General features: G+C 52.6%; 9 protein-coding genes across 9 annotated transcripts; 4 read left to right on the top strand and 5 right to left on the bottom strand.

Moving 5' to 3' along the window:
- Positions 1-210: 210 nt before the first annotated feature.
- Positions 211-1,881, top strand: PV08_10317 (uncharacterized protein; the record flags this gene model as incomplete). Its single annotated transcript, XM_016384632.1, has 1 exon — positions 211-1,881. One exon carries the CDS (start codon positions 211-213, stop codon positions 1,879-1,881), a length of 1,671 nt encoding a protein of 556 aa, XP_016231234.1.
- Positions 1,882-2,549: 668 nt separating this feature from the next.
- PV08_10316 (mitogen-activated protein kinase) lies at positions 2,550-3,794 on the bottom strand (the record flags this gene model as incomplete). The annotated part of the gene is made up of 4 exons (XM_016384631.1): positions 2,550-2,926; positions 2,993-3,374; positions 3,426-3,621; positions 3,676-3,794. 4 exons carry the CDS (start codon positions 3,792-3,794, stop codon positions 2,550-2,552), a joined length of 1,074 nt encoding a protein of 357 aa, XP_016231233.1.
- A 1,279-nt stretch (positions 3,795-5,073) lies between these two features.
- Positions 5,074-7,929, bottom strand: PV08_10315 (protein transporter sec24; the record flags this gene model as incomplete). The annotated part of the gene is made up of 2 exons (XM_016384630.1): positions 5,074-7,302; positions 7,351-7,929. The coding sequence occupies 2 exons, from the start codon at positions 7,927-7,929 to the stop codon at positions 5,074-5,076; spliced, it is 2,808 nt and encodes a 935-aa protein (XP_016231232.1).
- A 774-nt stretch (positions 7,930-8,703) lies between these two features.
- Positions 8,704-12,493, bottom strand: PV08_10314 (uncharacterized protein; the record flags this gene model as incomplete). Its single annotated transcript, XM_016384629.1, has 2 exons — positions 8,704-9,623; positions 9,676-12,493. 2 exons carry the CDS (start codon positions 12,491-12,493, stop codon positions 8,704-8,706), a joined length of 3,738 nt encoding a protein of 1,245 aa, XP_016231231.1.
- A 1,187-nt stretch (positions 12,494-13,680) lies between these two features.
- PV08_10313 (uncharacterized protein) lies at positions 13,681-17,343 on the top strand (the record flags this gene model as incomplete). The annotated part of the gene is made up of 1 exon (XM_016384628.1): positions 13,681-17,343. The coding sequence occupies one exon, from the start codon at positions 13,681-13,683 to the stop codon at positions 17,341-17,343; it is 3,663 nt and encodes a 1,220-aa protein (XP_016231230.1).
- A 1,822-nt stretch (positions 17,344-19,165) lies between these two features.
- PV08_10312 (uncharacterized protein) lies at positions 19,166-20,260 on the bottom strand (the record flags this gene model as incomplete). Its single annotated transcript, XM_016384627.1, has 1 exon — positions 19,166-20,260. One exon carries the CDS (start codon positions 20,258-20,260, stop codon positions 19,166-19,168), a length of 1,095 nt encoding a protein of 364 aa, XP_016231229.1.
- A 574-nt stretch (positions 20,261-20,834) lies between these two features.
- On the top strand, positions 20,835-21,971 carry PV08_10311 (uncharacterized protein; the record flags this gene model as incomplete). Its single annotated transcript, XM_016384626.1, has 1 exon — positions 20,835-21,971. The coding sequence occupies one exon, from the start codon at positions 20,835-20,837 to the stop codon at positions 21,969-21,971; it is 1,137 nt and encodes a 378-aa protein (XP_016231228.1).
- A 590-nt stretch (positions 21,972-22,561) lies between these two features.
- Positions 22,562-22,999, top strand: PV08_10310 (uncharacterized protein; the record flags this gene model as incomplete). The annotated part of the gene is made up of 1 exon (XM_016384625.1): positions 22,562-22,999. The coding sequence occupies one exon, from the start codon at positions 22,562-22,564 to the stop codon at positions 22,997-22,999; it is 438 nt and encodes a 145-aa protein (XP_016231227.1).
- A 396-nt stretch (positions 23,000-23,395) lies between these two features.
- Positions 23,396-25,149, bottom strand: PV08_10309 (serine hydroxymethyltransferase, cytosolic; the record flags this gene model as incomplete). The annotated part of the gene is made up of 4 exons (XM_016384624.1): positions 23,396-24,359; positions 24,428-24,792; positions 24,950-25,000; positions 25,099-25,149. 4 exons carry the CDS (start codon positions 25,147-25,149, stop codon positions 23,396-23,398), a joined length of 1,431 nt encoding a protein of 476 aa, XP_016231226.1.
- Between the last annotated feature and the right edge of the window lie 515 nt (positions 25,150-25,664).

Raw genomic sequence — 25,664 nt, 5'->3', positions numbered from 1 at the left:
GGTACGAGCGAATCATAACATTTAGATCGGCTGCAGTTACGGTTGATCTTGTTAAGAGGAATCATATACCACAGAGTATATCGACTGTCCTTGTAACGTCTTCAGCCGCGAGATCTTCATTTTTGGGTCCCTGCATAGCATATGCTTTCTTGGGGTCAGATTTCGAGCTATTACTTGTTTACATGAACAACGAGTTCGACGGCCATCAAAATGAGAACATCAGCAGGCTCGGGTGACGACAGTCCTCAACTACAGAAACACAAAGAGCAAGTGTCCGGAATCTCGAAACAGATCGCTCAGTTCAACGCCTCGCACACGCCATTCCGAATCTTCCACGGCACCACCAACTCGACTCGACCCAGTGTTCGCACCAAAACAGGCACCGTCGACATCTCGTCCCTCAACAGAGTCCTATTCGTCGACACATCAACGAGGAGATGCCTCGTCGAGCCTAATGTGCCCATGGACGCCCTGGTCGCCGCGACACTCCCTCACGGGCTGGTTCCGCCTGTCGTCCCCGAGTTTCCCGGCATAACGGTCGGAGGCGCCGTGGCTGGAACGGCCGGGGAGAGCAGCAGTTTCAGACACGGCTTCTTCGACAAGTCCATAACGTGGGCCGAGGTCGTCTTAGCCGACGGCGAAGTCGTCGTCGCCTCCAAGGAGCAGAATGAAGATTTGTTCTCAGGGCTGGCCGGGACCTTTGGGACCTTGGGCGTAGCTACGCTCTTCGAGATGACCCTCATCCCGGCGAAGGAGTACGTCGAGTTGTCTTATATCCCCGTCGCGTCGATCGAGGATGCACAGGAGGTGATCCGCGAGGTGTCTGAAGGCGACGAGATGGACTTTTTGGATGGAATCATGTTTGCTCCGGACAAAGGCGTCGTCATGGCGGGGAAGTTCGCCGATAAAGTCACCACCAACACTACTACTACTACCGACGCCACCCTCCCGATAGTCACGTTCAGTGGAGCATGGGACCAGTGGTTTTACCTTCACGCCGAACAGATGTTGCGCGACGACTCGTCTCGGTCGAAAGGCGAGGCGGGCGCAACGACAGCAGCAGAGACAGCGGTCCACCGCGACCTCATCCCGCTGACAGACTACCTTTTCCGCTACGACCGCGGGGCGTTCTGGACGGGACGGTTCGCATTCACGTACTTCCTGACGCCGTTCACGCGGGTGTCGCGGTGGCTGCTGGACCGCTACATGCACACGCGGGTCATGTACCACGCGCTGCACCGGTCCGGGCTCATGCAGCGCTTCATCGTCCAGGACATGGCGCTGCCGAACAAGAACATCCCGCGCTTCTCGCGCTGGCTGGACGCCGAGCTGCCGCACATCTACCCGCGCTGGCTGTGTCCGCTCCGGACCCACGAGACCGTCAGCATGCACCCTCACCTCGCGCCCGCCGCCGATTCCCACGACGACGTGCTGCTGAACATTGGCGTCTGGGGTCCCACGCCCCCCGGAGCGCGCCAGGTCGCGGTCAACCGACGCATCGAGGCCGTGCTCGGCTCCCTGCACGGCATGAAGTGGTTGTACGCCCAGACCTTTTACACCGAGGACGAGTTCTGGCGCATCTACGACCGTCCGTGGTACGACGCGTTGCGGAAAAAGTACCGTGCGGAAAACTTGCCCAGCGTCTATGAGAAAGTTAGGACAAAGTTTGACGACACCGGCTCCAGAACCGACAAACCCGACAAAACCGACGGTACAGAGAACGACGACGGCGGCGGCGGCGGCGGCGGCAACCATCCTGCTGACGACACCGACATCAGAATCGGTGTCGAAAAGGGCTTTTGGAGCGTGTGGCCCTTTGCAGGCATCTATGGTGTCTTGAGCGCCATTAAGGGCGGTGACTATTTGAGAAAGAATGCCTGATATACGTATCTCACACGCACACACACACACTCTCTCTCTCTCCACGCCTCTCTCCGCCTCTCTGTATCCCTCTTTGTCTATCTGTCTCTCTTAGATTACTTGGTTTATCAGCCAGGGTCGTGGAGGGACATGATAAATAATCACATGAATATTCAGTACTCGATACTGTTCTACAGAATACAATATGAACACGGAAACACACGTAACAATACTCCCGTACACGCACGTATTGACGGATCAGATAGTCTAAGATGTTCCCATTTCATTTGATTTGGTCGACTCACAGAATCAAACAGGGTCGTCGTGGGATCTCTCTCTCTCTACACGATCGAACGGGGGAACTATGGATTTTTCATCGTCTCGCTGCTCATCAATCTTTGGTTCGAATCTTTGGTTCGAATCTTTGCCATAAGATTCATGCATACCAGAAGGTTTGCTATCTGTTCGTATCCATATCAGAAAAGCAAACGCATTCTCTTCGCTTGCTTTCGCTCCTCTGCCCTTTTGGCTAACGAAGGTCCTTGGATAGCTCGCGTCATTCTCAATCATCACACTAAAACAAATGCAGACGAAAGACGCATCCATGCGCGGTACATGCTCTCGACGACTCTTCTCTAGTTAGGCCCGTCCTTGCTTCTCCACAACGTCCCTACCCGGAAAAAAAATCATTACCGCATAATTTCGTTCCAAATCAACGCCTTGAGCTCCTCCTTGCTCAGTTGGTCTTTGTTGCGGTCAAAGTCAAAGAATTCTTCCGGGATAGGCTCGGCAGTCGGCTCGTCGTCAGGGTCGTGGTAGGGTTCCAGGTAAGGATGTTTCAGAGCTTCTTCGACGGTGATGCGCTTGACCGGGTTGAATGCGAGCAATTTCTCCAACAAGTCCAGAGCGAGGTCTGACGTCTTTGGGAAGAGTGCCTTCAACGGTATCTTCTTCTTGAAGGGCAAGGAGCGGATGTATTCACGAGCACGTCTTGATTTGATACCATAGTAGTCCTCCATGGTGGGGGTTCCAAGAACATCCAAGATCAAGGTCAGTTGATGATGGTCTAACGCAGATCAAAGGTTAGCTTCACGAACAGTTTTCCAGGTTCAACCCCAACAAACGAACTCACAGTCTTTTCCGGGGAATAATGGCTTTCCACTCAACATCTCGGCCAGGATACATCCGACACTCCAGACATCGATCGCCTTCGTGTACTCTTTGAAGGTGAGCATGATTTCTGGTGCACGATACCATCTAGTCGCCACGTATTCCGTCATGAAACCCGAGTTGTCATCTGTCGAAGCCGCCGATCTGGCCAGACCAAAGTCACAGACTTTCAGGTCGCAGTTCGCGTTCAACAGAAGATTCGAGGGCTTCAGGTCTCGGTGTAGCACGTTCGCGGAATGCATGGCTTTGAGAGCGCGCAGAGTTTGGTAGATGAAGTACTGGCAATGATCATCAGAAAGATCTTGTGTCCTAATCACACGATGCATGTCGGTTTCCATCAATTCCTGTGAACTGTTAGCACGTGTTCCCAGATTGGTGCCGGCGGTGTGTCCAACCTGAATGAGATAAACTTCTGAGAAGGACTCGTAACTTCGTGGTTTCTGAATGTCGAGAATAGAGATGATGTTTTCATGATTGAAGTATCGTAGCAGTTTCATTTCTCGTAACGTACGCAGGCAGAACATAGAGTGGTCAAAAGGCGTGATCTTCTTGATCGCGACCTTCTGATTAGAGGGCTTATGCAGGGCAGAACTGCAATAGTCGATCAATGATCTTGTCTCTTGATCAAATGGACTCTTGACTTACCAAACCACACCGTACGCACCCTCGCCAATGACATCTTGAATGTCGTACTGGTCAGAGACGTTAAAGGAAATCTTTCTGGAGCCCCCCGACGGCGCAGACTGTTGCTGTGGCTGACCCATGTTGCTAAGCGGCGGCGTTCCTCTTCAGGGTATGGCCGAGCGAAACGAGCTCCAAAGTATCTTCCTTCTCGTTCCAAAACACTCTCTCTATCCAACTGGAACGATCACAAGTCTTGAAAGAAGGGCGTCAACGGCGGTTGTTGCGTGGTGCAGATTCGAGAATTTCCGAGTGCGGGTTGGCTTTCTTTGTGCTTCACCCCTTGTTCGCTGCCGCTTTCTGGAATGTGGATCGAAATGCGGCGTAGTAAGCGCCGCTTGCAATGGGAATGAGAAGAACAGAACTTGTAGACGTCGAAGAGAATTCTCGAAGGTCACAGGGGCCGGCAAGTGTCGAGATTCCTGCTGCGAAATTAGTCCTGTCTTCACTTCTTGCCGAACAAATGTCCCGCAATCCTGCGACCATGTCACGAGTCTGTCTCACCTCAAGAACTTTTTCCTTCTTCCTCGCCTTCGAATTCCGCGCCTGCGATAGTCCAAGGCGATCAGACAGCCCCAGGCTGGCCTACTGCTCGCGAGGAGTGGGGTTGGGTTGCTCAACGCTGCGGAGCACAACGCCAACGGTGGTGGATAGGGAGAAGAGAAGTGGTAACCGCGGCTGACGATGATCGGATGCCCAGGGATCAGGAGAGGACGAGGGCACGAAGAAACGAGGTTGGAGGGATGAATGTGACAAGGTGATGAAGTGAAGACGAAAGTGAGAGAGGTCGAAAGATATGTGACCTCGATCGATAACCACCGTTGTCCTCGGGCGCGGTCGCAACAAAGCCCGTAGGGTCGAGTTTGCTCACTTCACACATTTGTCTTCACACCCACGGTCGAATTGAAGGATGTTTGGCCCTGTAGCCGCCCACATTGGCCGAGCTAAGTCGTGGAACTGTCCGCTTCCTGGGACACGCTATACTCGATGTTGGTCTAGTCTATACAGGGGCGCAGACTTCTGTGACACCTAGTCGCCCGTCGTCTACTCTTTGGCCATAAGTCAGATCAGTGTTTCATGCTAGTTTGTCGCAGATTCCGCCTCCCGAAATAGGCCAGAGACATGCGGGAGCTTGACAGCAGCCGAGCAGCCACGACGACTGGAAAGGAAGAAGTGCAAACGGGGTGGCTGGACGCGCACTGCTACAGCCTACCGACCACAAACTCTCATCGCGTGGTCACTGTGGTGGATCTCGTTGTATTTCAATCTATGGCGTTTTTGCTAGGCTTCCAATCTCTTCTCACTGCATGACCTGCTCCATGCTGGGTCAGCGACGCACGTCGGCCGTCGTCCTTCGAGCACTCATGACTGTACCTTCTCGCGCATCTGTCCCATCCACTGCTGAAGGCTGACACTCTGGTCCGCACGATCTTCCACCAGCATCGTCTGTGCCCATAATCTCAAGCCAGGCTCGCCATCCTCCTTCACGACGTAGAGGTGAGGTACGATGATGCTTCCCACACCCTTCGCGAGGTGATCCCGGCTCTTGGATATCACAGCTCGGACGCGCTCATTGAAGTCGTTGTCCAACTCTGGCAATCGTTGCTTACCAACCTTAAGCTGGCTCTTGTCAGATACGCCAAAGACATCCATGATGAGCTGCGGAACAGCATCGCGTCCCACCCACAGGAATTGCGTCTGGCCATCATCAATCAAGTAGAGTCCATAGGGTACAATGCGCTCTGATGAAAGGTTGACGGGCGGCGGAAGGATGATCTCGCCGGTTTCTTGGTTGACAGCGCCTGCGTCATCTGGCATGTCGTGAAGGGAGTACATCTTGGGGTAGATGTACTGAATCAGTAGAGGTAACGGTAGGGTGGACAGTAAGCAAAGTGCGGCTGAGCGCATATCGCTGGGGATTTGTGAGGAGCGCCTCAGACCAAGGTTCTTTATGAGGGCAAGGAACAGTACAGGCAGGCCCCGAAGGTTAGCAGGGAATTGCAACCCGCCGCCGCCCATGCTGCCACCGGCTAGCTCTTTCTTGTAGGTTGAAAGAAGTTCGACGAGCTTGCTTTGGACCATGTCGCGAGCACTATCAAGTCCACTGCCCAGGGCTCGTTCCACTGCCTTGTGACTATAGTATTGTGTGATAGCCTGCTGGTCCGCGGAAGCATACACATCTGATAATTGTTGGGTAGTGGGCAACGCTAATGTCAAAACCCGAATACGTCTTTCGCCGTTGCACGTCGTATGTAAAACGGCCGCTTGCATACACACCACCGGTTTGGTGATAGTCTCGTCAATGGCCACTTCGACCACATAACTCTGATCTCGAGGAAACGCTGGGAAAGCGCACAAATCGGAGCTGCGATTGAAAAAGTTACCGTAGAAGGTGCTCATTCTCAAGCCAGTTGTTGCTCGAACACGAAGAACTGCCTCGAGACCGATCTCGGCAGAAAGATAGTCGGAGAACTCTTTGGCAAATTTCATGGCATCATCTTCTCGTGCTGCATTCCAGCCTGGATAGAAGTATGTCTGGCCACCGGTATACCTCGGAAGATTACTCAATGAAGCAACGTCTTGGTATTGCGAGGAGAAGAGGAACATGTCCACCGAAATCTGCTGTTTCGAACACTCGACCGCAAAACTCTTGTAGAAGCTGTTGCTGGTTTGAAGAAGACTGCTCTCTTTTGATGTACCCAAAATCTTCTTATCCTCTCGCATTTCAAGTTTGCCGTGTCCAATATTGGGAAGAGATGCTGTGACCACGGTCATCTTACCACCCACAGGGCCTATCAGTTTATGGCCTGCTTTGAGAGCAGACCCCATAGCAGACGCGCCATTCTGAGTGTTCTGGAACATTTCTTGTAGTTTATCGAGGAAGTTTTCAATATTCTCTCGGCACTCGGATAGCGGGACAAGTAGATCTGCAGGCGTAGGAAGAAAGGCGTCCTCCAGGTCGCTCACCACAAGCATGCTCGTCTGTCCGTTTTCAGTCCCGTCCCTGGGGATATTGAAGAAATGCAGGCTCGAGTCCACAGCAATAAAACCAAGTCTAGTTCGTCGGTCGGCGTTTGGAATTCTATCCAAGCTCTCTCGGATACACCTTGCGGTTGTAGCCAACAGGCCATTGGTGACCGCAGCGTAACTTACGTCGAGTAGAAATAGGTAAACGAGTGGTTGTGGAGGCCGGACCATGTACTCTTGCGGAGCAATGTATTCAACGACAGCATGGTTCAGATCCGGTCTTTGCCATCTATCCAAGCTCTTTTGCGCGGCAGCATCCCAGTCAAACGCTTGAGGTACATCGTTGGTGAGATTACACATGTTACACCTCCATCGATGCCCGTGGTCCAAAAATGTCACAAAGGGATTGATGTATGATCGACATCTCCTGCAACGCGATATCACTTGATCGGGCACAATTGGTACAGGATCCTCGACATCGTGCAAGGACGTATATGGCTGGATGACCAGCGCGAATGGTAGCTTCGACTTCTTCAGAAGGGAATGTGTGGTTGGGACAGCGTTGAGGGAAGATCTAACATATTTGGGCGGGCAGTTGGCAAATGGCGAAGGTGTTACGCTGGTCTAGATCTTGGTCAGAATCGGCTCATGCGATAGAGAGGCTATACATACATTAGGTGGCAGGATTGCTGGTGGAGGGGGGTAGTCCAGTTCTGCCACGTTAAAAGGCTGGTTGGACAGGTCAGTTGGATAAAGCTGATTGAGAACAGGCGCCCGCTGCGGCTGTTGCGGCGCTGCAGCTACGGGAGGCTGCTGAGCAATGTCCATTTGGCCAAATTGCTGGGTGACGCCCGCGACCCCTGCTGTAGGATAGCCTGCAGCCGGAGGCTGATAACCACCGGCCGCTTCGGCGCCGGGATACATGGGCGTTGTGTTCGGTTGTACTGCCACTGGGTTTTGTTGATAACCACCCTGCGGATAGCCGGCGGCATCTTGTTGGGCGGAATATCCTGGATATGCACCGCCAGCTTGCTGTTGACCTCCCAAAGCAGCATTCGCACCCGCGCCAAATTCGTATGCTTGGCCTGCATAAGCACGCTTCTTCCTGCCTCCATGAGCCTGCCCTTGTGGAGGGGCCGGCATTACGCCTGGCGGTGAAGTTGTCTCGTAATTCTCATAGTTCTGTCCGGCGGGCGCCTGCTGGCCATAGCCATCTTGCCCCGGTGGTGTCGGCTGGGGATACTGCGACATTGTGCACGACAGTCGATCGGAATGAAATTATGGGAGGATGGTGGTGTAGATGAGCGTGTGACGCGGTATGTCGGGCTGCGACGTGGAGGTGAAGGTCGGAGAAGAGCTACGACAGGACTGTGCGATGTTATTCTTGCGAGGTCCGGTAAAGCATGGCATCCATATCCGTCCAGGGTATTCCACAGAATCAAGCGACAGACGCAAAGGAGTCGCGCAGAGAGAGCGGTTGTTGTTGTCGCTGGCCTTGCGAGAACAGACAGATTGTCCTCAGTGCGGAGGGAATTGTCTTCATCGGCAGCTTGTGGCTTCCAAGGCCTGGACCAATCACGCCTTGGCCCGCCACCAAAGGCTTGTTGATCTGAAGACGCACACTTTATCTGCAGCCTGAACTTACCATCATCCTAATCTGTGTACGGATACGGTTCGTCTTTGTTCCCACAGCTTCGTGGCCCTGGCATCGTATCATGCTGTCTCTTTGTTGCCCAGCCAGACTCTGTGCACTGCGGTCATGAGGATTTTGTGTGGGCTTGTGCTACGCGGTATGACAGAACGATTGGTACTAAAAAACAGTCGAGGAGGCGGCCAGGTCTTGCTTGATACGCAGACTGGACACAACTGCGCAGGTCACGACATTGCGAGCGCAGGGAGCGTGAAACCAACAAGGATGAATAACAGGTTTAGCAGAAACGATCAGATGGCCATCGCTGGAAACGCTTCTTTTTCTCTTATATGCTAAGGTATCTATGCCATATAAATCATCATGGCTTGTTTTCATCAGATCTCATGTGCCTCGTCATGTGGCCTATCGCTGGCTTTGGCCTTCTTTCGTGATGAAGAACTCATCAATTCGAATAACCGATTCTTACTGGAGCCATCACGGCTGCCCGGTAACACTCGAGTCCGATTCTCTTCGGAGAAATCGACCGATGCTGTTGAGGAGTTCGTAGAATTTGTCATTGCCCGAGCATCTGTCGCTCTTTGGGGAAAAGGGATTCGCCGATCCCATGCGATGGATGCTAAACTGGATGGCGTGGTATCGCCCTCACCGACATTAGGTGAGGTTTCAGCATGCTTATACTCAAAATTTGTGACAGTATCAGCCGTTTGCGGTAGAGCTGTAAGCTCGGCGCTCGTCCGAGGCTTGACAATTGGTGCTCCAAACATGTTGCTAGACGACGTTTCCTTTTGTTGATCGTACACAAGCCTCTCCCAAGAAGGCTGGGACCTTTCGCTAGGTCGTTCAGCCTGCTCCGCAGCTTTGAGACATTCCTTGCTCTTCGCGGAAAGCTCGAGACACAAGGCGTGGAAGACGCGGATAGGATCATCGGCGCTGGCCTCATTGATATTCTCTGGAATGTGTGAGACCCACAGATCAGCTAGTTGTGCCAACAATTTTGGGTAGTCGAGCAAATATGGCAAGCTGGGTAGTCCTTCTCGAGACAGTGGTGGCAGCCGACTTCTTATTTGTTTTGGAGCTGCAAATTGAGGCTCCAGAGTGACAGAAGCCATCTGGGATGCGTTAACAGCACAGATGTCATCAATGAAGTTTCGACATTCGGCCGCAGAGGCAACCAGGAACTTGTTCATAGGTTCCATCCAGGGTTCTTTGGTACCAAATCTGCCCCCGGCTCCAAGCGCGTTCAAGGACTTGGCGATCAAAGTAAAGGTGCGTTTGGTGCGATCAGGAGGAAGGTCTCATGAAGGAGTCAGCTTGTATCAAAGAAAATTCAGATAGATATGACGTACCGTTAATCAAACCGAACAATTTGGGATTCAAAATCGCCGGGCAAAAGAAACGAAGGAACAGAAAGCCAGAAACGCTGGTGAATCTGACGGTTCGAATAAAAGGTCCGTAGCGATCCTCGGCGCAAGAGCGGACATGTCTGAATATAAATCGCAGTGGCAATGGACAGCTTGCTACTGAGTCACGTATTGATTTCCAAATGGTGCTGGTCAGGAAGATAAGGTTGGCCCAATTCTTTTCTAAGTGCTCGTTTGATCTGACCCTGGTAGGGTCAACCTCGCAGTCCGGATCGCGTTCGACAATTTTACGCAGCTTTTCACCGAGAACTTCCTCTAGGTACTCCTTGCCTAGTCGGCGCATATGAGCGTCAAGGGCCTTCGTCACAAGGGAATTGCCCCGGAAAAGCAAATTGGCTTCCATAGTGGCTGATCGACTTAGATCTCTCACAAGCATTTCACGTTGCTCAGCAGATTCGTAGGAGTCGTTCGAATGGATCCGACCGCTAAATCTCATACGCGTCGGCGGAGTCTCTCGATATACGCCATCGATCTCTTCCTCAATAAGGCTGGCGAGCCAGTCGTTGGCACTTCCCAACGCCTGAAAAATGTCTAGCAAGATGTCAGATAGCTGCCGTAAATCTGGTCCTAGTGCTCGGGAGATCTGCGTCGTCAGGCCATTTGCAAAATTTTCCAGGACAGCTGCAAGTTCTTTGTACTCATCCTCCATTAATACCACCGCCTCCTGGAGAGAGAACCTCACCAAGAGTGTGCCGACAGAATGGTCATTATTGTCAAGCAGTGGCCACCACTTATCGACTGGTGTCTGGTTCTCCAGGTCGTCCAAAGGTACGTCAAGCCGTCCGAATACAGGATCATGGGAGGAGATCTCAAGACCGCCAACGCCAGACAGATAGCCGGCGTCCGCAGAGATGTCGTAAAGAGTGTCAGCTACCATGGTCCATTCTTTTTCGGCAGGGTTCCCAAATTTGACAGCAATCGTGATGTTTGACACAGACGGTGGAATGTCTTCCAGGTTGAATTCCTCTGCCCAGAAAGCTGCTGTCAGATTGGTCTTGGTGGTTGTACGGGCACGCAGATCGTTCCCGAGCATGACTTCGGCATACACTCCTTCTTCTTTTGGATGGTCTTCCTTTGCACGCCTCGTTTTGTGCTTATGTTGTTCGTGAGGAATCTGCGCCGTGAACTGCTGAGCAAACTTTGCTTCGGTTATTTTCACGGAGAGCGAACGCTCAATTCGGAACATGCTTTGCCCTGACTGCGGAGTTGCATTTCTGGACTCCAGAGAAGATGCCGATTGACCAACTTCTAGAGCCCGTTCTGGCCCATACAATTCTGGCACAGTGAACGCTCGAAGAAGAACATACCAAGCCTCAAGAGCAGTGTTCGACTCTAAGCACATCACCATAGGCCTCGAAAACCTCGCAGACGACGGCTGGGTTCGATATTGCGGACACACCGCTAGACAGTATGGCATACGGAGCACGCTTTCATCGAGCCTTTGCACAGCACTGCGGGAGAGCTCAGATAGATGCGTCACGCAGAGCACTGTAGGCTCTGAGTCAACCAGGATTCTGAAAGTGCCGTTCTCATGTAAAGTACAGTTCACCCTTCGCCAGTGGTAGTTGTCTTCGGTCATGGATCGACCGAGGCTATTAGGCGATGACACCAGTTGCGAACCTGAAGGCAGCGGACCGTCCCACAGAAGCATCTTCCCAACTTTAACAATCGCCGTACTTTTGACACCGCTCATGCCTGACAACCTGCGTTGCGATACCGACTTCTCGTCGGGTAGGCTGACAGGTTGGGGTTTGGTCATTTTGTTGTGAATGCCCTTGGGTCGCAAGGGTTGCCAGCACAGAAGCGCTGCGAGCCATGAATCAAACGTCTCTGGCACAGGGGGTCGAAGCTGATAACCTGTTGTTGAGGAAGCAACCAAAACACTGAGATATGTACTCTGGGTTTCATAGTCGTAATGTGTCCGCACCGTACACCCTCTGAGATCGGAGATCAAGACCGTAAACTGCGACACTTCACCTTTCGTCTGACAAACTAGACTTCCTGGCGCAACGTTGATGGCACAGTAGCCTGAAGCCCAGGCAGAGGTATGTAGTGGCCGGAAGAACAAGATACCGTGCATTCTTCCGCACGTAGTTTTCATCAGGTGCAAGATCCGAGCCGAGTCGATATCAAGTAACTTGGGCGACCGAAGCCCTCCTGCTGAACCAAACATCTCGTTCGGCGAAAATGGTCGGCGCGGTGTCTTCGGAGGATTCTGCGAATCGGTATGTTCCAGGGCGTCTGAACCCCGGACCACCGAAGGAAAACCAATTGACCCGTAGTCCTCGTCCTGACGTTGAACCAGCGAAGGACTTGTCGCTATCGACCCAAGTCTCTTGCGGGTTTTTGTTATAAAAGAGCCTGGAGAGGCATCCGAAGGGGCATCATCTTTTGTGTTTGTTCTTGTCTGTGCCCTTCTCCTCCTCCTATCGATTGTGCTTTCTTCATCAGTATTCGAGATCGAAGTGGAGGTCTCACGGCGTCTTTGGGGGTTTCTGGTTCGCGTCGAGGGGAGAACGGGAGAATGGACTTGACTACCGTCAGTAGAATCGTTATTGAATGTGGTGTAGGCCGCCGAATCGGGAGTGGCCGCACGGATCGTTCTCTGTTCATGTTCCTCGAACATCCTGCCATGGCGATCCTGCGAAGAAGCCTGCCGGCTCGCCCTCCGCTGGATGACTTGTGGCCGCGACCTGGACTGGCTGCCGCCATTGAGCGCTTCGTCCCGCTGGCCCGGCTTCATGGCTGCGATCCAAGTGGCCTTTAAGCGCGGAGCCGAACAAGGTTTGAGATATTTGTGTCCTTTCTTGTCACGAGCGACAGTCTCTTACTCCTTTACAATCGCGCACGCTGTGCGCATATTTGATCCCTCGACAGGCTGCGGACTTTGCACCACCAAGCATTTGCGCTGCGATTCGAGGGAAGCCGAGTGGGCTAAAATCCTCGTCCAGGGATGTCAATTGAGTTTGGCAGCGGTAGAGCGAAATGGCGGAAAAGTCGATAGATCTATGTCAGATTGAATGTAACCGAGGCCTCCTGTGAGATACGAGGTTTCAGCCGATCAGCTGGCGCGAGGGAGATTCGCAGCCTGTAGAAGCATTGAGAGCCGCTCGCTCTCTGCAGGAGAAGAAAGAAAGCCTTATGCAGGAACGCAGGATACGACAGGAATGTGTGGCACAACCAGAACAATGGCGGGAGCAGTTGTTGGAGGTGCAAAGCCTTGGAGATTGATAGGCCTGCTGGTGGGCGGGCATCAATGGCTATACAGAGGAGTTGGTACTAATGCATGTTGCTTCTGGCGCAGGGTTTTCTCCCTGTTGCACGTCGTTCTAGGGAGATGCGACCTTTCAACCATGTTGCCTCATGTGGGGTTGACAGACTACTATGCCCAATCCATGAAGCCAGTGCTGCAATGTCAACCTCGCTAACCAACATTCGGCGTGCTTTGGGCATAGTCAATCGGCGTCTAGTGCACTGGATGAACTATGTACGGGTAAGAGTGCCTCCAATGCCATCCATGGTGACTTTTAGTCCCCCTCGTGCTTTCTCGGTATCATCGCCGTGTCGTTTCTTGCCGGCCAGGCGTGAGGGAGCGTGCCCGTGGTCCGAAACGTCCTGCTTCCCAGCAAGGTCCTTTCGTCTAAGAGAAATTAGGACCCTGGTTCGAGATGCAGCCGGTTCCATGCGTAGGCGCAATCTCTGGGACAGCAACCAGAGGCGCCGGCGGAGTTAAGGTGTGGAGTTAAAGTTCTGGAGACGCCAAGACTTGATCTAGTCACGTGACTGGTTAGAAATCCGCCTCGCCCTGGTAGACCCCGAGAATCATTGTCTGCGCCAGACTTTCACCACCACCATCACACTCTCAATTCAATCTCACAAGTCGCTATCGACCCTTAGTGTGGTGCTATTGAAGCCACCTCGACGTTCATCATGTCGGACGGTAAGTGTATGCGTCGTTTCCTTGCTGCCAACCAACTGACTCCTTCCGCAGCCGACTTCGAGACCGTCCGGCGGCTGCAGGCTGAGCGCAATTCTCAGGCTGCAGGTAAAAAAGGTTCCAAAACCTTCGATCCATCTAGTCAGCGCACTGATTCATCCACCAAGGTCTCTTTGACCGAGAATTTCGACACGAGCCTGTATGATCGAGATGGCGGCGACAAATTCGCGGGATATCATACCTCACTTCCTGTCGATGGGGACGACGAAGAAATGTCGGATGCGGACGACAGTCGGAGACTCATTGGACAGTACACTGCGACAAACGAGCAAATGAAGGAGTTTTCTACCGGCAACGGTGTAGAGGAAGAAGACATTCTGCTTGGACGTGAGAAGTCTGCCAGGATAGCAGATCGCGAGACTGATTATCAGAAGCGAAGATTTGAACGAGGCCCTCTCACGCCTACCAGAGCCGATCCATTCGCAGCTAACAAACATGCCGGGGTCGCCGAAGGTGCCACGTATAGGGAGGTGATGCAACTGCAAGACCTGGAGCGCGAGGAGGAACGGGTCAAAAAACTCATCGCTGAAAAGCAGGAAAATGGCGATGCGGTCGAGCACAAACCTACGCTAAAAGATGAAGCTGATAAGGAGAACGCCGATGCAGGCTCAACAGTTGAAGCAACAGGCCGGAAGCGAAAGAAGAGGTGGGACGTGTCCAACGACGCTGCTCCTGCGCCTGATACTGCTGAAACCAAGAAACGCTCAAGATGGGACCAGGCTCCTGCTCCCGATGGAGCGCCAGCACCTACGAAGCGGTCAAGATGGGATCAAGCACCTGCGCTGGCCTCAGCCGCCCCTGTAGCCCAGACTCCAGCCGCAGCGTTTGGCACTGACGTCTCCGTGAGAAACGCGTCCTGGTCTGACGAAGAACTGGATATGATGCTACCAACGGAAGGATACACGATCCTTGAACCTCCTCCCGGATACGCCCAAATACGACCAGTCGCTCGAAAAATCGCTGCCACTCCTACCGCAGCAAGTAGTTCGATGGGAATCGGTGGCTTTATGATGCAAGAACCAGAAAACCCACGGTCAATGGGAAAACAACTCCCAACAGAGATCCCTGGTGTTGGTGACTTGCAATTCTTCAAGGCTGAGGATATGGCTTATTTCGGAAAACTTGTTGACGGAGCAGACGAAAATGCCATGTCAGTCGACGAACTCAAAGAACGCAAGATTATGCGCCTACTGCTCAAAGTCAAGAACGGCACACCTCCCATGCGTAAGACGGCTTTGCGACAACTGACAGACAATGCTCGGCAATTCGGTGCTGGTCCTCTGTTCAACCAAATTTTGCCACTACTGATGGAGAAGAGCCTGGAAGATCAAGAGCGACATCTGCTAGTCAAAGTCATCGATCGTGTCCTTTACAAGCTTGACGATCTTATACGACCTTACGTCCACAAAATCCTGGTCGTCATCGAACCGTTGCTCATTGATCAAGACTACTACGCCCGCGTTGAAGGCCGAGAAATAATATCCAATCTCTCCAAGGCGGCAGGTTTGGCCCATATGATCAGTACCATGAGACCTGATATCGATCATGTTGACGAGTACGTTCGAAATACTACGGCACGAGCTTTCGCTGTCGTAGCTTCGGCTCTGGGTATCCCAGCACTGTTACCCTTCCTGCGCGCTGTCTGTCGAAGCAAAAAGTCATGGCAAGCGAGACATACTGGTGTTAAGATTGTGCAGCAGATTCCTATACTCATGGGTTGTGCTGTCCTTCCTCACTTGAAAGGTCTCGTGGACTGCATTGCCGACAATCTCAGCGATGAACAGGCCAAGGTCAGGACCGTGACCTCTTTGGCTATTGCTGCATTGGCAGAGGCTGCAAACCCCTACGGTATCGAGAGTTTTGATGATATATTAAATCCTCTATGGACCGGAGCGAGAAAACAACGTGGTAAGGGATTAGCGGGTTTTCTGAAGGCCGTGGGCTATATCATTCCGCTCATGGACGAAGAATACGCAAATTACTACACCAGCCAGATCATGGAGATTCTTCTGCGAGAATTCGCCTCCCCCGACGAGGAAATGAAGAAGGTTGTTCTGAAGGTGATCTCTCAATGTGCAAGTACCGATGGTGTGACGCCCGCCTACTTGAAAGAACACGTCCTCGGCGAGTTCTTCAAGAGTTTCTGGGTTCGACGCATGGCACTTGACAAGAGAAACTATCGTCAGGTGGTGGAAACTACCGTGGACCTAGGTCAAAAAGTTGGCGTCAGTGAGATTGTCACTCGGATCGTCAACAACTTGAAGGATGAGAGTGAAGCCTACCGCAAGATGACGGTCGAAACCATCGAAAAAGTAATAGCTTCACTAGGTGCAGCAGACATAAATGAGCGCCTCGAAGAACGACTAGTCGACGGCATCCTATTTGCCTTCCAAGAGCAAGGCATCGAAGATGTGGTCATGCTCAACGGCTTTGGAACAGTTGTGAATGCTTTGGGCACTCGCTGTAAACCATATCTCCCTCAGATTGTTTCCACGATCCTCTGGCGACTGAACAACAAATCTGCGACTGTCCGACAGCAGGCAGCAGACTTGATCTCTCGAATCGCGATGGTGATGAAGCAGTGTGGCGAGGATGCCCTTATGGGGAAACTTGGTGTGGTGCTCTATGAGTACTTGGGAGAAGAATATCCTGAAGTCCTAGGCTCAATATTGGGCGCTCTTCGCTCAATTGTCACCGTCGTCGGTATCAATCAGATGCAGCCGCCGATCAAGGACCTCCTACCCCGGCTAACGCCTATTCTACGAAATCGGCACGAAAAGGTGCAGGAAAACACAATCGACCTTGTTGGACGTATTGCTGACCGAGGCCCCGAGTCGGTCAATGCCAGAGAATGGATGCGTATATGTTTCGAACTGCTTGATATGCTCAAGGCTCACAAGAAAGGCATCCGTCGCGCAGCAAACAACACATTTGGATTCATTGCTAAGGCTATTGGTCCACAGGATGTGCTTGCCACACTCCTAAACAACCTCCGTGTCCAAGAACGACAGTCTCGTGTCTGCACAGCCGTTGCCATCGGCATTGTTGCTGAGACTTGTGCTCCATTTACCGTCCTGCCAGCTTTGATGAATGAATACCGTGTGCCGGAACTCAACGTGCAAAACGGTGTCCTCAAATCACTCTCCTTCCTCTTCGAGTACATTGGTGAAATGGCCAAGGACTACGTCTATGCTGTCACTCCCCTCCTGGAAGACGCTCTTATCGACCGCGACCAAGTACACAGACAAACAGCCGCAAGTGTGGTCAAACATGTTGCCCTCGGAGTGGTCGGTCTCGGATGCGAAGATGCAATGGTCCACTTGTTGAACCTCTTGTATCCAAACTTATTCGAGACCAGCCCTCACGTGATTGACCGCATCATTGAAGCGATCGAGGCCATTCGCATGGCTGTGGGCCCGGGTATTGTGATGAACTATGTCTGGGCCGGCTTATTCCACCCAGCGCGAAAAGTCCGGACACCTTACTGGAGATTGTACAACGACGCGTACGTGCATAATGCGGACAGCATAGTGCCTTATTACCCGAACATGAAGGACGAAGGGCTACCGAGAGATGAACTGTATATTACACTTTGAGTTGAGAATCGACATGGTCCGGTTTCAAGACATTGACACCGACACCAGGGAGGCGTACCAAGAGTACTTTTGAAAATTCATGAACCTGGCATTGACGCCCACACATTTATAGTTGAACGAATGAGCAGACCGTGGCAGGTATTTTCAGCTTGGTGAGATTCAGGTTGAGGAGCCACTATTTCACGGCCTTGATATAATGCAATTGAACGATACCATCTGCCAACCCCTGGGATTTTTTGCTTTATCATGTGCACAGTTGAAATGCAATGCAATTCAACTTTCCGCCATCAAAGCTCGCTAACAGCCAGGCTACAGGCAATTCGGAATGTCTTGATGCGTCGGAATGCAATCTCCTCCTCTTCCTGTACGCTGTACTCCTTACCCTCCAGCAGCGGCTTCGGTCTCGAGTCTCCCTTGTTTCGAATTCAAATACTTGTTTCTATCCCGGCATGAAGGAATGATTTGGTGTCAGCTTGACGTCCTGTCCCATTGGTTCGAAGTGGAGAAAAAACATGGTACTCCCTTTCCGCTCTTCGAAGAGAAAAGAGCGGCGGTGGTGGTGGGAGTACGACGATGTGATATGATGGAGAAAAGGCAAACCCGAAATGGGGTGAAGGGGGAAAGGAGGAGAAGGGGAAGGAAGATATCATACCGCTTCTCCGCGCAGTCAGTGATCCACCAAGCCAACACGAACGGCGGTACGACGTATAAGAATTGCGCCCTGCATCGCCGAAAGGTGTTGAAGACGGCGTTGTGCCCTGCTCCTGCCAGTGGGTTCTGACGGTTCGGCGAGAGTCGGTATTCCGTTATGCCTTTCGACTTGGGAATGCGTTTGTGGCCCCAGCAGTAGACGGGACGACTGGGGATTTCGAGTGAAAACGGTGTCAGTATTGTTTGGTACGGGGATGGAAGAGATCAGACGATCGTTGTACTCAACCAGCCCGTAGGATGGCGACATTAGGGTGGACATGGCGACGTACTGGCCTCTGTAGAGGTTTTCGTTGTATTCCATTATCTTTGAATTGAACGGTGGTGATGGCACGAAGTGACGGGTAGGAGTATCGAGTAGAGAGACCGGAGGAAGATTTGGAAATGAAAAGGTCACCGAGAGATGTACCCTGACGGTGTGAGTACCTGGAGAAGTAAGTACCCGCGCCTGTTGGTTTAATTGGGTTACCGTTTCGACTATATATATATACATACACCTATGTAGCTTCCACAGAGTATGGAGCACGGAGTACCAAGACTGCGCCGGCAAGACTGGCTGACTGTCCTCACCCCACTATCCCTCACTCGCTCGCTGGCTCGCTCACTACTGTAACGTATGTCGACGTTGGTTCACTGCCGTGTACCGTGCTTTGGAGTACTACGGTGCAGGTATATACCGCCCCGTGGGTCAAGGGTATAGTTTCGTTGACGGAACTTAAACCGGACAAGGCAAGGCTCGCAAGGCAAGGCTCGGGATGAAAAAGGGATGGATCGGGGACGTTCCCGAGGTGGCACACTCAAACTGCACTGGACGTATGAAACGATGTACCCCACAGCGCGGCATTCGCTCACATAAATCGCGAGACACTGACCGCGGTGTAGAAATTAGTCAATTGCAGAGTACAGAGGACAATGACATACATATGTTAAACATGAGTTCTTTTCATTGAATCGCAATACAGACAGAAACACACGTAAATGTACGTACGGAGTATGGAAGGACGGTGATCGTTGAGCGTAAAAGCGAGGTAGGTAGATTTTGGAGCGAGCCTATGTACTCTGTACCCAGGTCCTCAACACTGACATTTGGCGACTACCAGTTGCGACATGAGACCTACATGATAGGATCTATCCCCTCTTCGTTCAACGCTTCTTGGTCTCCTTTTTGGCTCGCGGCGGCGGCGGCAGCAGCAGCAGCAGCAGCAGCAGCTTTGTTGAAATGACCTACAAGCAGCAGTCGTTGGAGCATCCCGTCGTACTCTTTGCGAGGTTCAGGCCCCCCGCTTTCGATGAATTCGTGCCACGAGATGAGGCTGCATTCGTCGCCGCCGTGTGCAGAGATGGCAGCCTCCCACTCTTCTTCTGTGTCGGCTTCCCACACACCGGTCCTGGCGTCGAAGGGTAGAGACTCGATCAAGGGCCGGTAGATGAAGTACCCTCGATAGACCATCTCCAGGACGACTTCGACCATGATCACCCAGATGATGGTCCGTCGTGTGGTTTCTGCCAATGTCCAGGCTTGCCATGGTGAGAGGTGGCCTTGGAGCGTTCGTGGAAGATGGGAGTGGAAATGCTGTGTCCATTTCCGGAAGAGGTCGCGCAGGTTTTGGAAACAAGAAACCTCGGGGCCCCCGCGGGCCTTGCTCAACGTCGATGCCAGCAGTATCGCCATAAGTTCATGGAAGGCTGCTAGGAACTGGGAGAAAGCAGTTTGCCGGAGGTCAAGGGACAGTAATTTGCCCTGCTTCGTTTCCATGAAAGTGAACAGTGCGTCTGCACTGACTTGGCCATCCGTGGGGTCTGTCGAATCACCGGAAGCCAAGCGTGATATCTGAGCGTGCAGAAACGGAGTAGTACGGTGCTGGAACGTCGCTAGCGGTATCTCATTGAGCTGAGCAAAGGCCAATGCGAACGTCTCTGGAGTTGAAAGGGCTGGGAATCTGTAGTTCGGGTCCAGGCCGCGAGGGGTATAGTTCTTGACGGCATCGGCGTGAGCTGCTTGTATCGAATCGAATACAACGGGTGGAAAAGGCTCCCGGACTAGCGGGGGTCGAAAGATGTCAGGGCCGCTCGTATTGGTGACTGGCTCGAGGTCATACGTGCATCCGATGCCCTTCTCTCGACATCTGGGACATTTGGGGAGTTCCGCACGACAAGGGCGTTTGGCTTTTCTGCAAGCGTGGCAAGCTTTGCGCAGGGGAACTGTCATCGATCGTGGGGGCACTTGTACTGTAGACCAGGTAGTGTGTCTGTATTCCTTGTGATGCCCGGTCTGACATGGACATGGTAGAAAGTCGGAATCTGCGCGCAAAAGAGCACGGACTGAAGAATGCTCGGTGGTGGCGGTTGTGATGATGGATGTTGTTGTCATTAAAGCTTGTGGGAACCTCATACAAGCCTCTGGGCGCCTCATCGCCCGCGTCTGACAAAAACCTCTGCTTGGGCCGAAGCCGTCGCCGCGAGTCGCAACATCCATCACCTGTGAAGTCATCAAAAAGAGGAACCTCCCCCATACATATGTCGACTGCGACAGTGTGGATAGATCTCTCCAAGTTGAACTGGACGGAGCTCTATCCCGACTACTCAAACAACAAACCAACGTAACTCGATGTCATCCAGGGTGATTTCTTCCTAACCCCTCGACAAGTCCAGACTCTTGCTGAGAATCTCGCCAGCGTAAGAAGGGGCTTTCGAATTGACCTCTGCAGAGTCCGAAATATGGTGCATCAAGATCTTTAGACCATATTGAAAACCCGCCTCCGACCCCTTCAGACACGCACGAAATGACACTGGGCAATCGTTGCTTCCAGAATGACCTGGAGCCCTCGCGACGGGCAGATGCTCGTCAAGAATTGTACGACTGCTTGACACGCATCAATGCCTACAACCCACCGGTGCAGACTTGCTCAACGGGATGGAGCTTTTCGGGACTCTACCATGGCCCAACGTCTGTCGCATACCTCTTCCTCCGCCTGTCCCAGCATTACCCCGACCTCACGTTCAAAGGGCAATCTCTCCTCGACTGGGCAGAAGCATACCTTACACTGGGGGCGTCTCAGTCCAAAAGTGTCGATTCAAGCCATTGCGGCGTTGCAAACGAGACTCTTGCCCAGGTGGCTATTCGAGCCGTGATCGACCGGGACCCGTCTCTTGTGCAACAGCTATGCTCGTATCAGACAATGATTAACGACGCAGGTGGTTCCGATGAATGGCTTTACGGTAGGGCAGGCTACCTTTACCTCCTCAGACTCGCGGGAAGTGTTTTTACAAAGAGTTCCAGCAGCGCGGCAAAAATGATCCATGAGACGATTCAGAAGACGGTACAACGCATTCTAGCCAGCGGACACCCCTGGACGTGGCATGGCAAAGCCTACGTTGGCGCCGCTCACGGCTCATTTGGGATTCTGTGCCAAGTCGTACTCTCGGGACCCTCCGCTGCGGACTCGGTCGAGCAAATCTTGTCACAGCTGCTCGAGACGCAATACCCAAGTGGCAACTTCCCTTCCTCACTGCCTCGATCATCTGATAAATTGGTCCAATTCTGCCACGGCGGGCCCGGGGTTGTTCTCTCACTGAGGTCTCTACGGCCACATCTTCCTCGTCTGCGGGAGAAGATCGATTCGGCGATCGCGGCTGCCCAGAGAGACACCTGGAAACGTGGTGTTTTGGTCAAAGACCCGTGCTTGTGCCATGGGATAGCCGGGAATGCACTCGCTCTGGATGACGCGGATGAGTTTCAACATTTCGTCACCTACATGTCAAGTGATTCCCTCGAAGCTCAAGGATGGTTGGAGGAGGCAGGTCGGAATGATTCTTTTGTCGGATTGTACACTGGCGAAGCTGGTCGAGCTTGGACTTGGGCTGTTGCAGAGAAATTTGACCAATTAATAGGGAAGTGTATTGGATTCAATGACCTTTGAGGGAGACACACACACACACACACACACACACACAGTGGGAGGGTTGCCATTTGTATGGCGGGTTCAATGAAACGAGCTCGGAGCCAGTTATGAAGGACACTTGTGGGCCTTTTACTTGCAACTGCGGAATATACGTAGCGAGTCAAATCTCATTTCTACTTGGCCTTTGACACTTCCAAGTATAGTTTTCCCTTTGCTACGAGGACCTACTCAGCAACAATACGAGGAATCCGACTGTAGACCTAGTGAAAGTTCACGCAGCCTCGTCAATGTCGGATGCATAATGGCGACGAGGCTGCGACGTCAACTTTAGGCTTTGAATACACAAAGTATTTTGCCATCTTCTCACCGTCACCGAGCGCTCATCTCCATGAACATCCACACCAACTAAAAAGCAAAGGGTACGGATACCTGATTGATCCATCCATCATCTCGCACAACGTCCACTCGCACGCACCGTCGTGCTCGTACTACCTACCAGTTCACCAGGACGAGGGCTGGCTTTGCACCCGTCGTTTGCGAAGATTGTTTTTATATTTTCTTTTCACGTCTGGTCATCGCTTCCACGTCCTCTCTCACACGACGACGCAATGCCATCTGAACCCCTACCGACAGCCCCCTCTCACCCAGACGTGCCGCCGTTTCCGCCCCCTTCGACCTTCTCCATCCTGCCGGACATCTACCTCCTCATCGCGCGGCTCACCATCCTCCAGCAGGCCGCCGCGGGTACGAACACCCTGACACACACGACGAGCGGCGGCTCTACTACCTCGACATCCACGCCGCTGGACCTGAAAGACCTCCCGGCGCAGGTCTACCCTATCAAGCAGCGCATCGCAAAGGCCAAAGAAGCCGTGCAAGCCCTGCCGGACGTCGAGAGGAGCGTCGAAGACCAAGAGCGCGAGATCCGAGATCTGGAGAGGACGATCGCGTTGCTCAAGAGGAGGATTGCCAAGTTGGGACGTATTGCGGCTAGGACACACGGGGAGGAAGACAGAGATGTTGTCATGAAGGGCGTGGAAGAGTGAGGCTCATGACGACGACAGTGACAACGACGACGACACCACCATACCACCAATACCACCACCATTACCACTACCATACCCCGGGTTGTTCAAACCTCTACGCATAAGGATACCCAGTCGCCAGACACAGACACCCAGACTGGAGAAACAGTCAAGAAGCGGAGAATGGTATTGCATCGCACGACACAGCGATCCACTACATGACTTGGCGTCACAGTACATCCGCCAAAAACATACATGCCCACAATCGAGCTCGGGAGTATCGTTGAAGATACACTGCTTTTTGGTTCACAGCCCACCAAAAACAAATCCTGATCCTAGCCGTTGAAAGATTTTCCCGCTCACTACCCTCTCCCGAAACGCCACAGTCCTAATTTATCCTGGTTCTGTTGGGGCAACTTACACGGGGAGAGGGAAAGTGGAAGACCATTCCGCAATTTCCTGTCTCAGCTTCTGGATCTCAGGCACAGTATCACTGGCAACTGCTGCCTTGAAGTCCTTGAGCTTGTTGGCTTCCTTGGGCAGGCCACCCTGGACCTGCTTGCACAGCTTGATGCTCTGGTCGATGTACCGAGCGACACGCTTGAAGTCTTCCTCACCAAATCCTCGGGAGGTCATGGCTGGTGTACCGATACGGATACCACAGGGAGTCAGGGCGGACTTGTCTCCCGGGATACTGTTCTTGTTGCAGGCAATGTTGATCTGCTCCAGAACGGCCTCGACACGAGCACCGTCCAGGCTCTGAGGGCGCAGGTCGAGGAGGACCATGTGCGAGTCGGTACCGTCCGCTACAAGCTTGTAGCCGAGAGCCTTGAACTCGTTTTCCAGAGCCTTTGCGTTCTTGACTACCTGTTCTTGGTACGCGCGGAACTCGGGGGTGGCAGCCTGCTTGAGCGCTACGGCAAGAGCAGTGATGGTGTGGTTGTGAGGGCCACCTTGATGGCCTGGGAAGACGGAGAAATTGATGGGCCCTTCGAGGTCGTAAAGGACCTGCTTGCCAGTCTTGGGGTCAGTGCTACGTACGCCCTTGCGGAAGAAGATCATGGCACCACGAGGTCCGCGCAGGGACTTGTGGGTGGTGGTCGTGACAACATCAGCATGCTCGAATGGCGAAGGAATGACTCCTGCAGCGATCAGACCGGAGATGTGGGCCATATCCACGATCAAGTACGCTCCGACCTTGTCGGCGATCTGGCGCATACGGGCATAATCGATCAGTCTGCAGTAGGCCGAGGTTCCGGCGACGAGGCACTTGGGTCTATACAGCTGAGCGTTCTCTTCAAGTCGGTCATAGTCAATAATGCCGGTTTCGAGGTTGACTCGGTATGGGAAGGTCTCGAAGTAGGTTGATACTGCTGAGATCCTGCGCGCGAATGTCAATGCTCTTTTGTTCCCTCACAATCTTTTTGCGTGTGTGTGTTGTTTTCTTACTTCTTCTGTGGGGTTTGGTATCCGTGACTCAAATGGCCACCGTGAGGCAAGTCCAGACCCATGAGTCTGTCGTGGGGCCGCATGATGGCCTGGTAGACCTGCAAGTTCGCAGGGCTACCGCTGAGTGGCTGCACGTTGACCCCCCATTTCTCCGGGTCGAGGTTGAAGGCCTTCAAGGCTCTCGCCTGGCACGTGAGTTCGACCGCGTCGATGTGTTGGTTTCCTCCGTAGTATCTCGCTCCGGGGTATCCTTCAGAGTACTTGTTTGACATGGGCGAGCCGAGGGCATCGAAGACGGCGCGGGACGTGACGTTCTCGGAGGCAATGAGGATGATGGACTCTCGTTGACGCTTGATTTCTTTTTTCTGCAGTTTTGACGACAGAGCGAATCAGTAGACGGCTAACCTAAAATGGCTTGAACGGAGAGGAGAATGGCTGCATGCAACACAGGTGTGTGTATGTGCACACTGTGTGTGATGACTAGGTAGGTACTCAAGGACGAGACGCAAAGGTAAAACGTACCATGATCTCGGCGATTTCAGGATCAGACTCGACCAAGGACTTTTCGAGCATCTGCATTCAAGTTTCATGGTAAGTATCTAGGCAATGCTGCACGACGATTTGCTGGGATGGAGATGTAAATGTAGGCAGGCAGGTTTCAGCCAACTCACGTCCTTGTGTGCCTCTGAGAGGGCATAGCTGGAGTTGGTGGTTGAGCCCATCTTTGGATGTATGTCTGTCTTCTGGACAGTCGTGAGGGTGCTGGGAAAGTGGGTAACTTAAAGGGTGAGAGAGGTAAGTCTGGCTGGAAAAAGGTCTCAAAAGATGCCCAGCAGAAAGAAAAACAGTCACGCAAGAGAGGTAGACACGAGGGGCTCGAAGGGTCGGACTCAGCACAGTAGAAAAAGGTGGACCTGTGACATTGGATGCAAAATGAATATTTTCTTCGTGTCTTTTTTCCCCGCGCTCTCGCTGCTAAGATCCGTCAATTGAGGCGCTAGTAGGGGCACTAGTGAGTTTAAATTGAACTAGAGTTGAGGATATGGTACGGGAGAGCATACGGCCAGGTTCGCGCACTTCAACAAGGCTTGCTCTAACGAGACTGTGGGAGGTACGAGTACTTGTAGGTCAGGTCAGGTACGCCATCTTCCACCCACCCAAGGGAGTAATAACGCTCTGCATAGCTATGTAAACTGTAAGATAGACACTCAACGGTGACGCGTACTATCAGCACACT

Source organism: Exophiala spinifera, assembly GCF_000836115.1.
Source record: "Exophiala spinifera strain CBS 89968 unplaced genomic scaffold supercont1.8, whole genome shotgun sequence".
Classification (NCBI taxonomy): Eukaryota; Fungi; Ascomycota; class Eurotiomycetes; order Chaetothyriales; family Herpotrichiellaceae; genus Exophiala; species Exophiala spinifera.
This window is presented reverse-complemented; position numbering and strand designations above follow the sequence as displayed.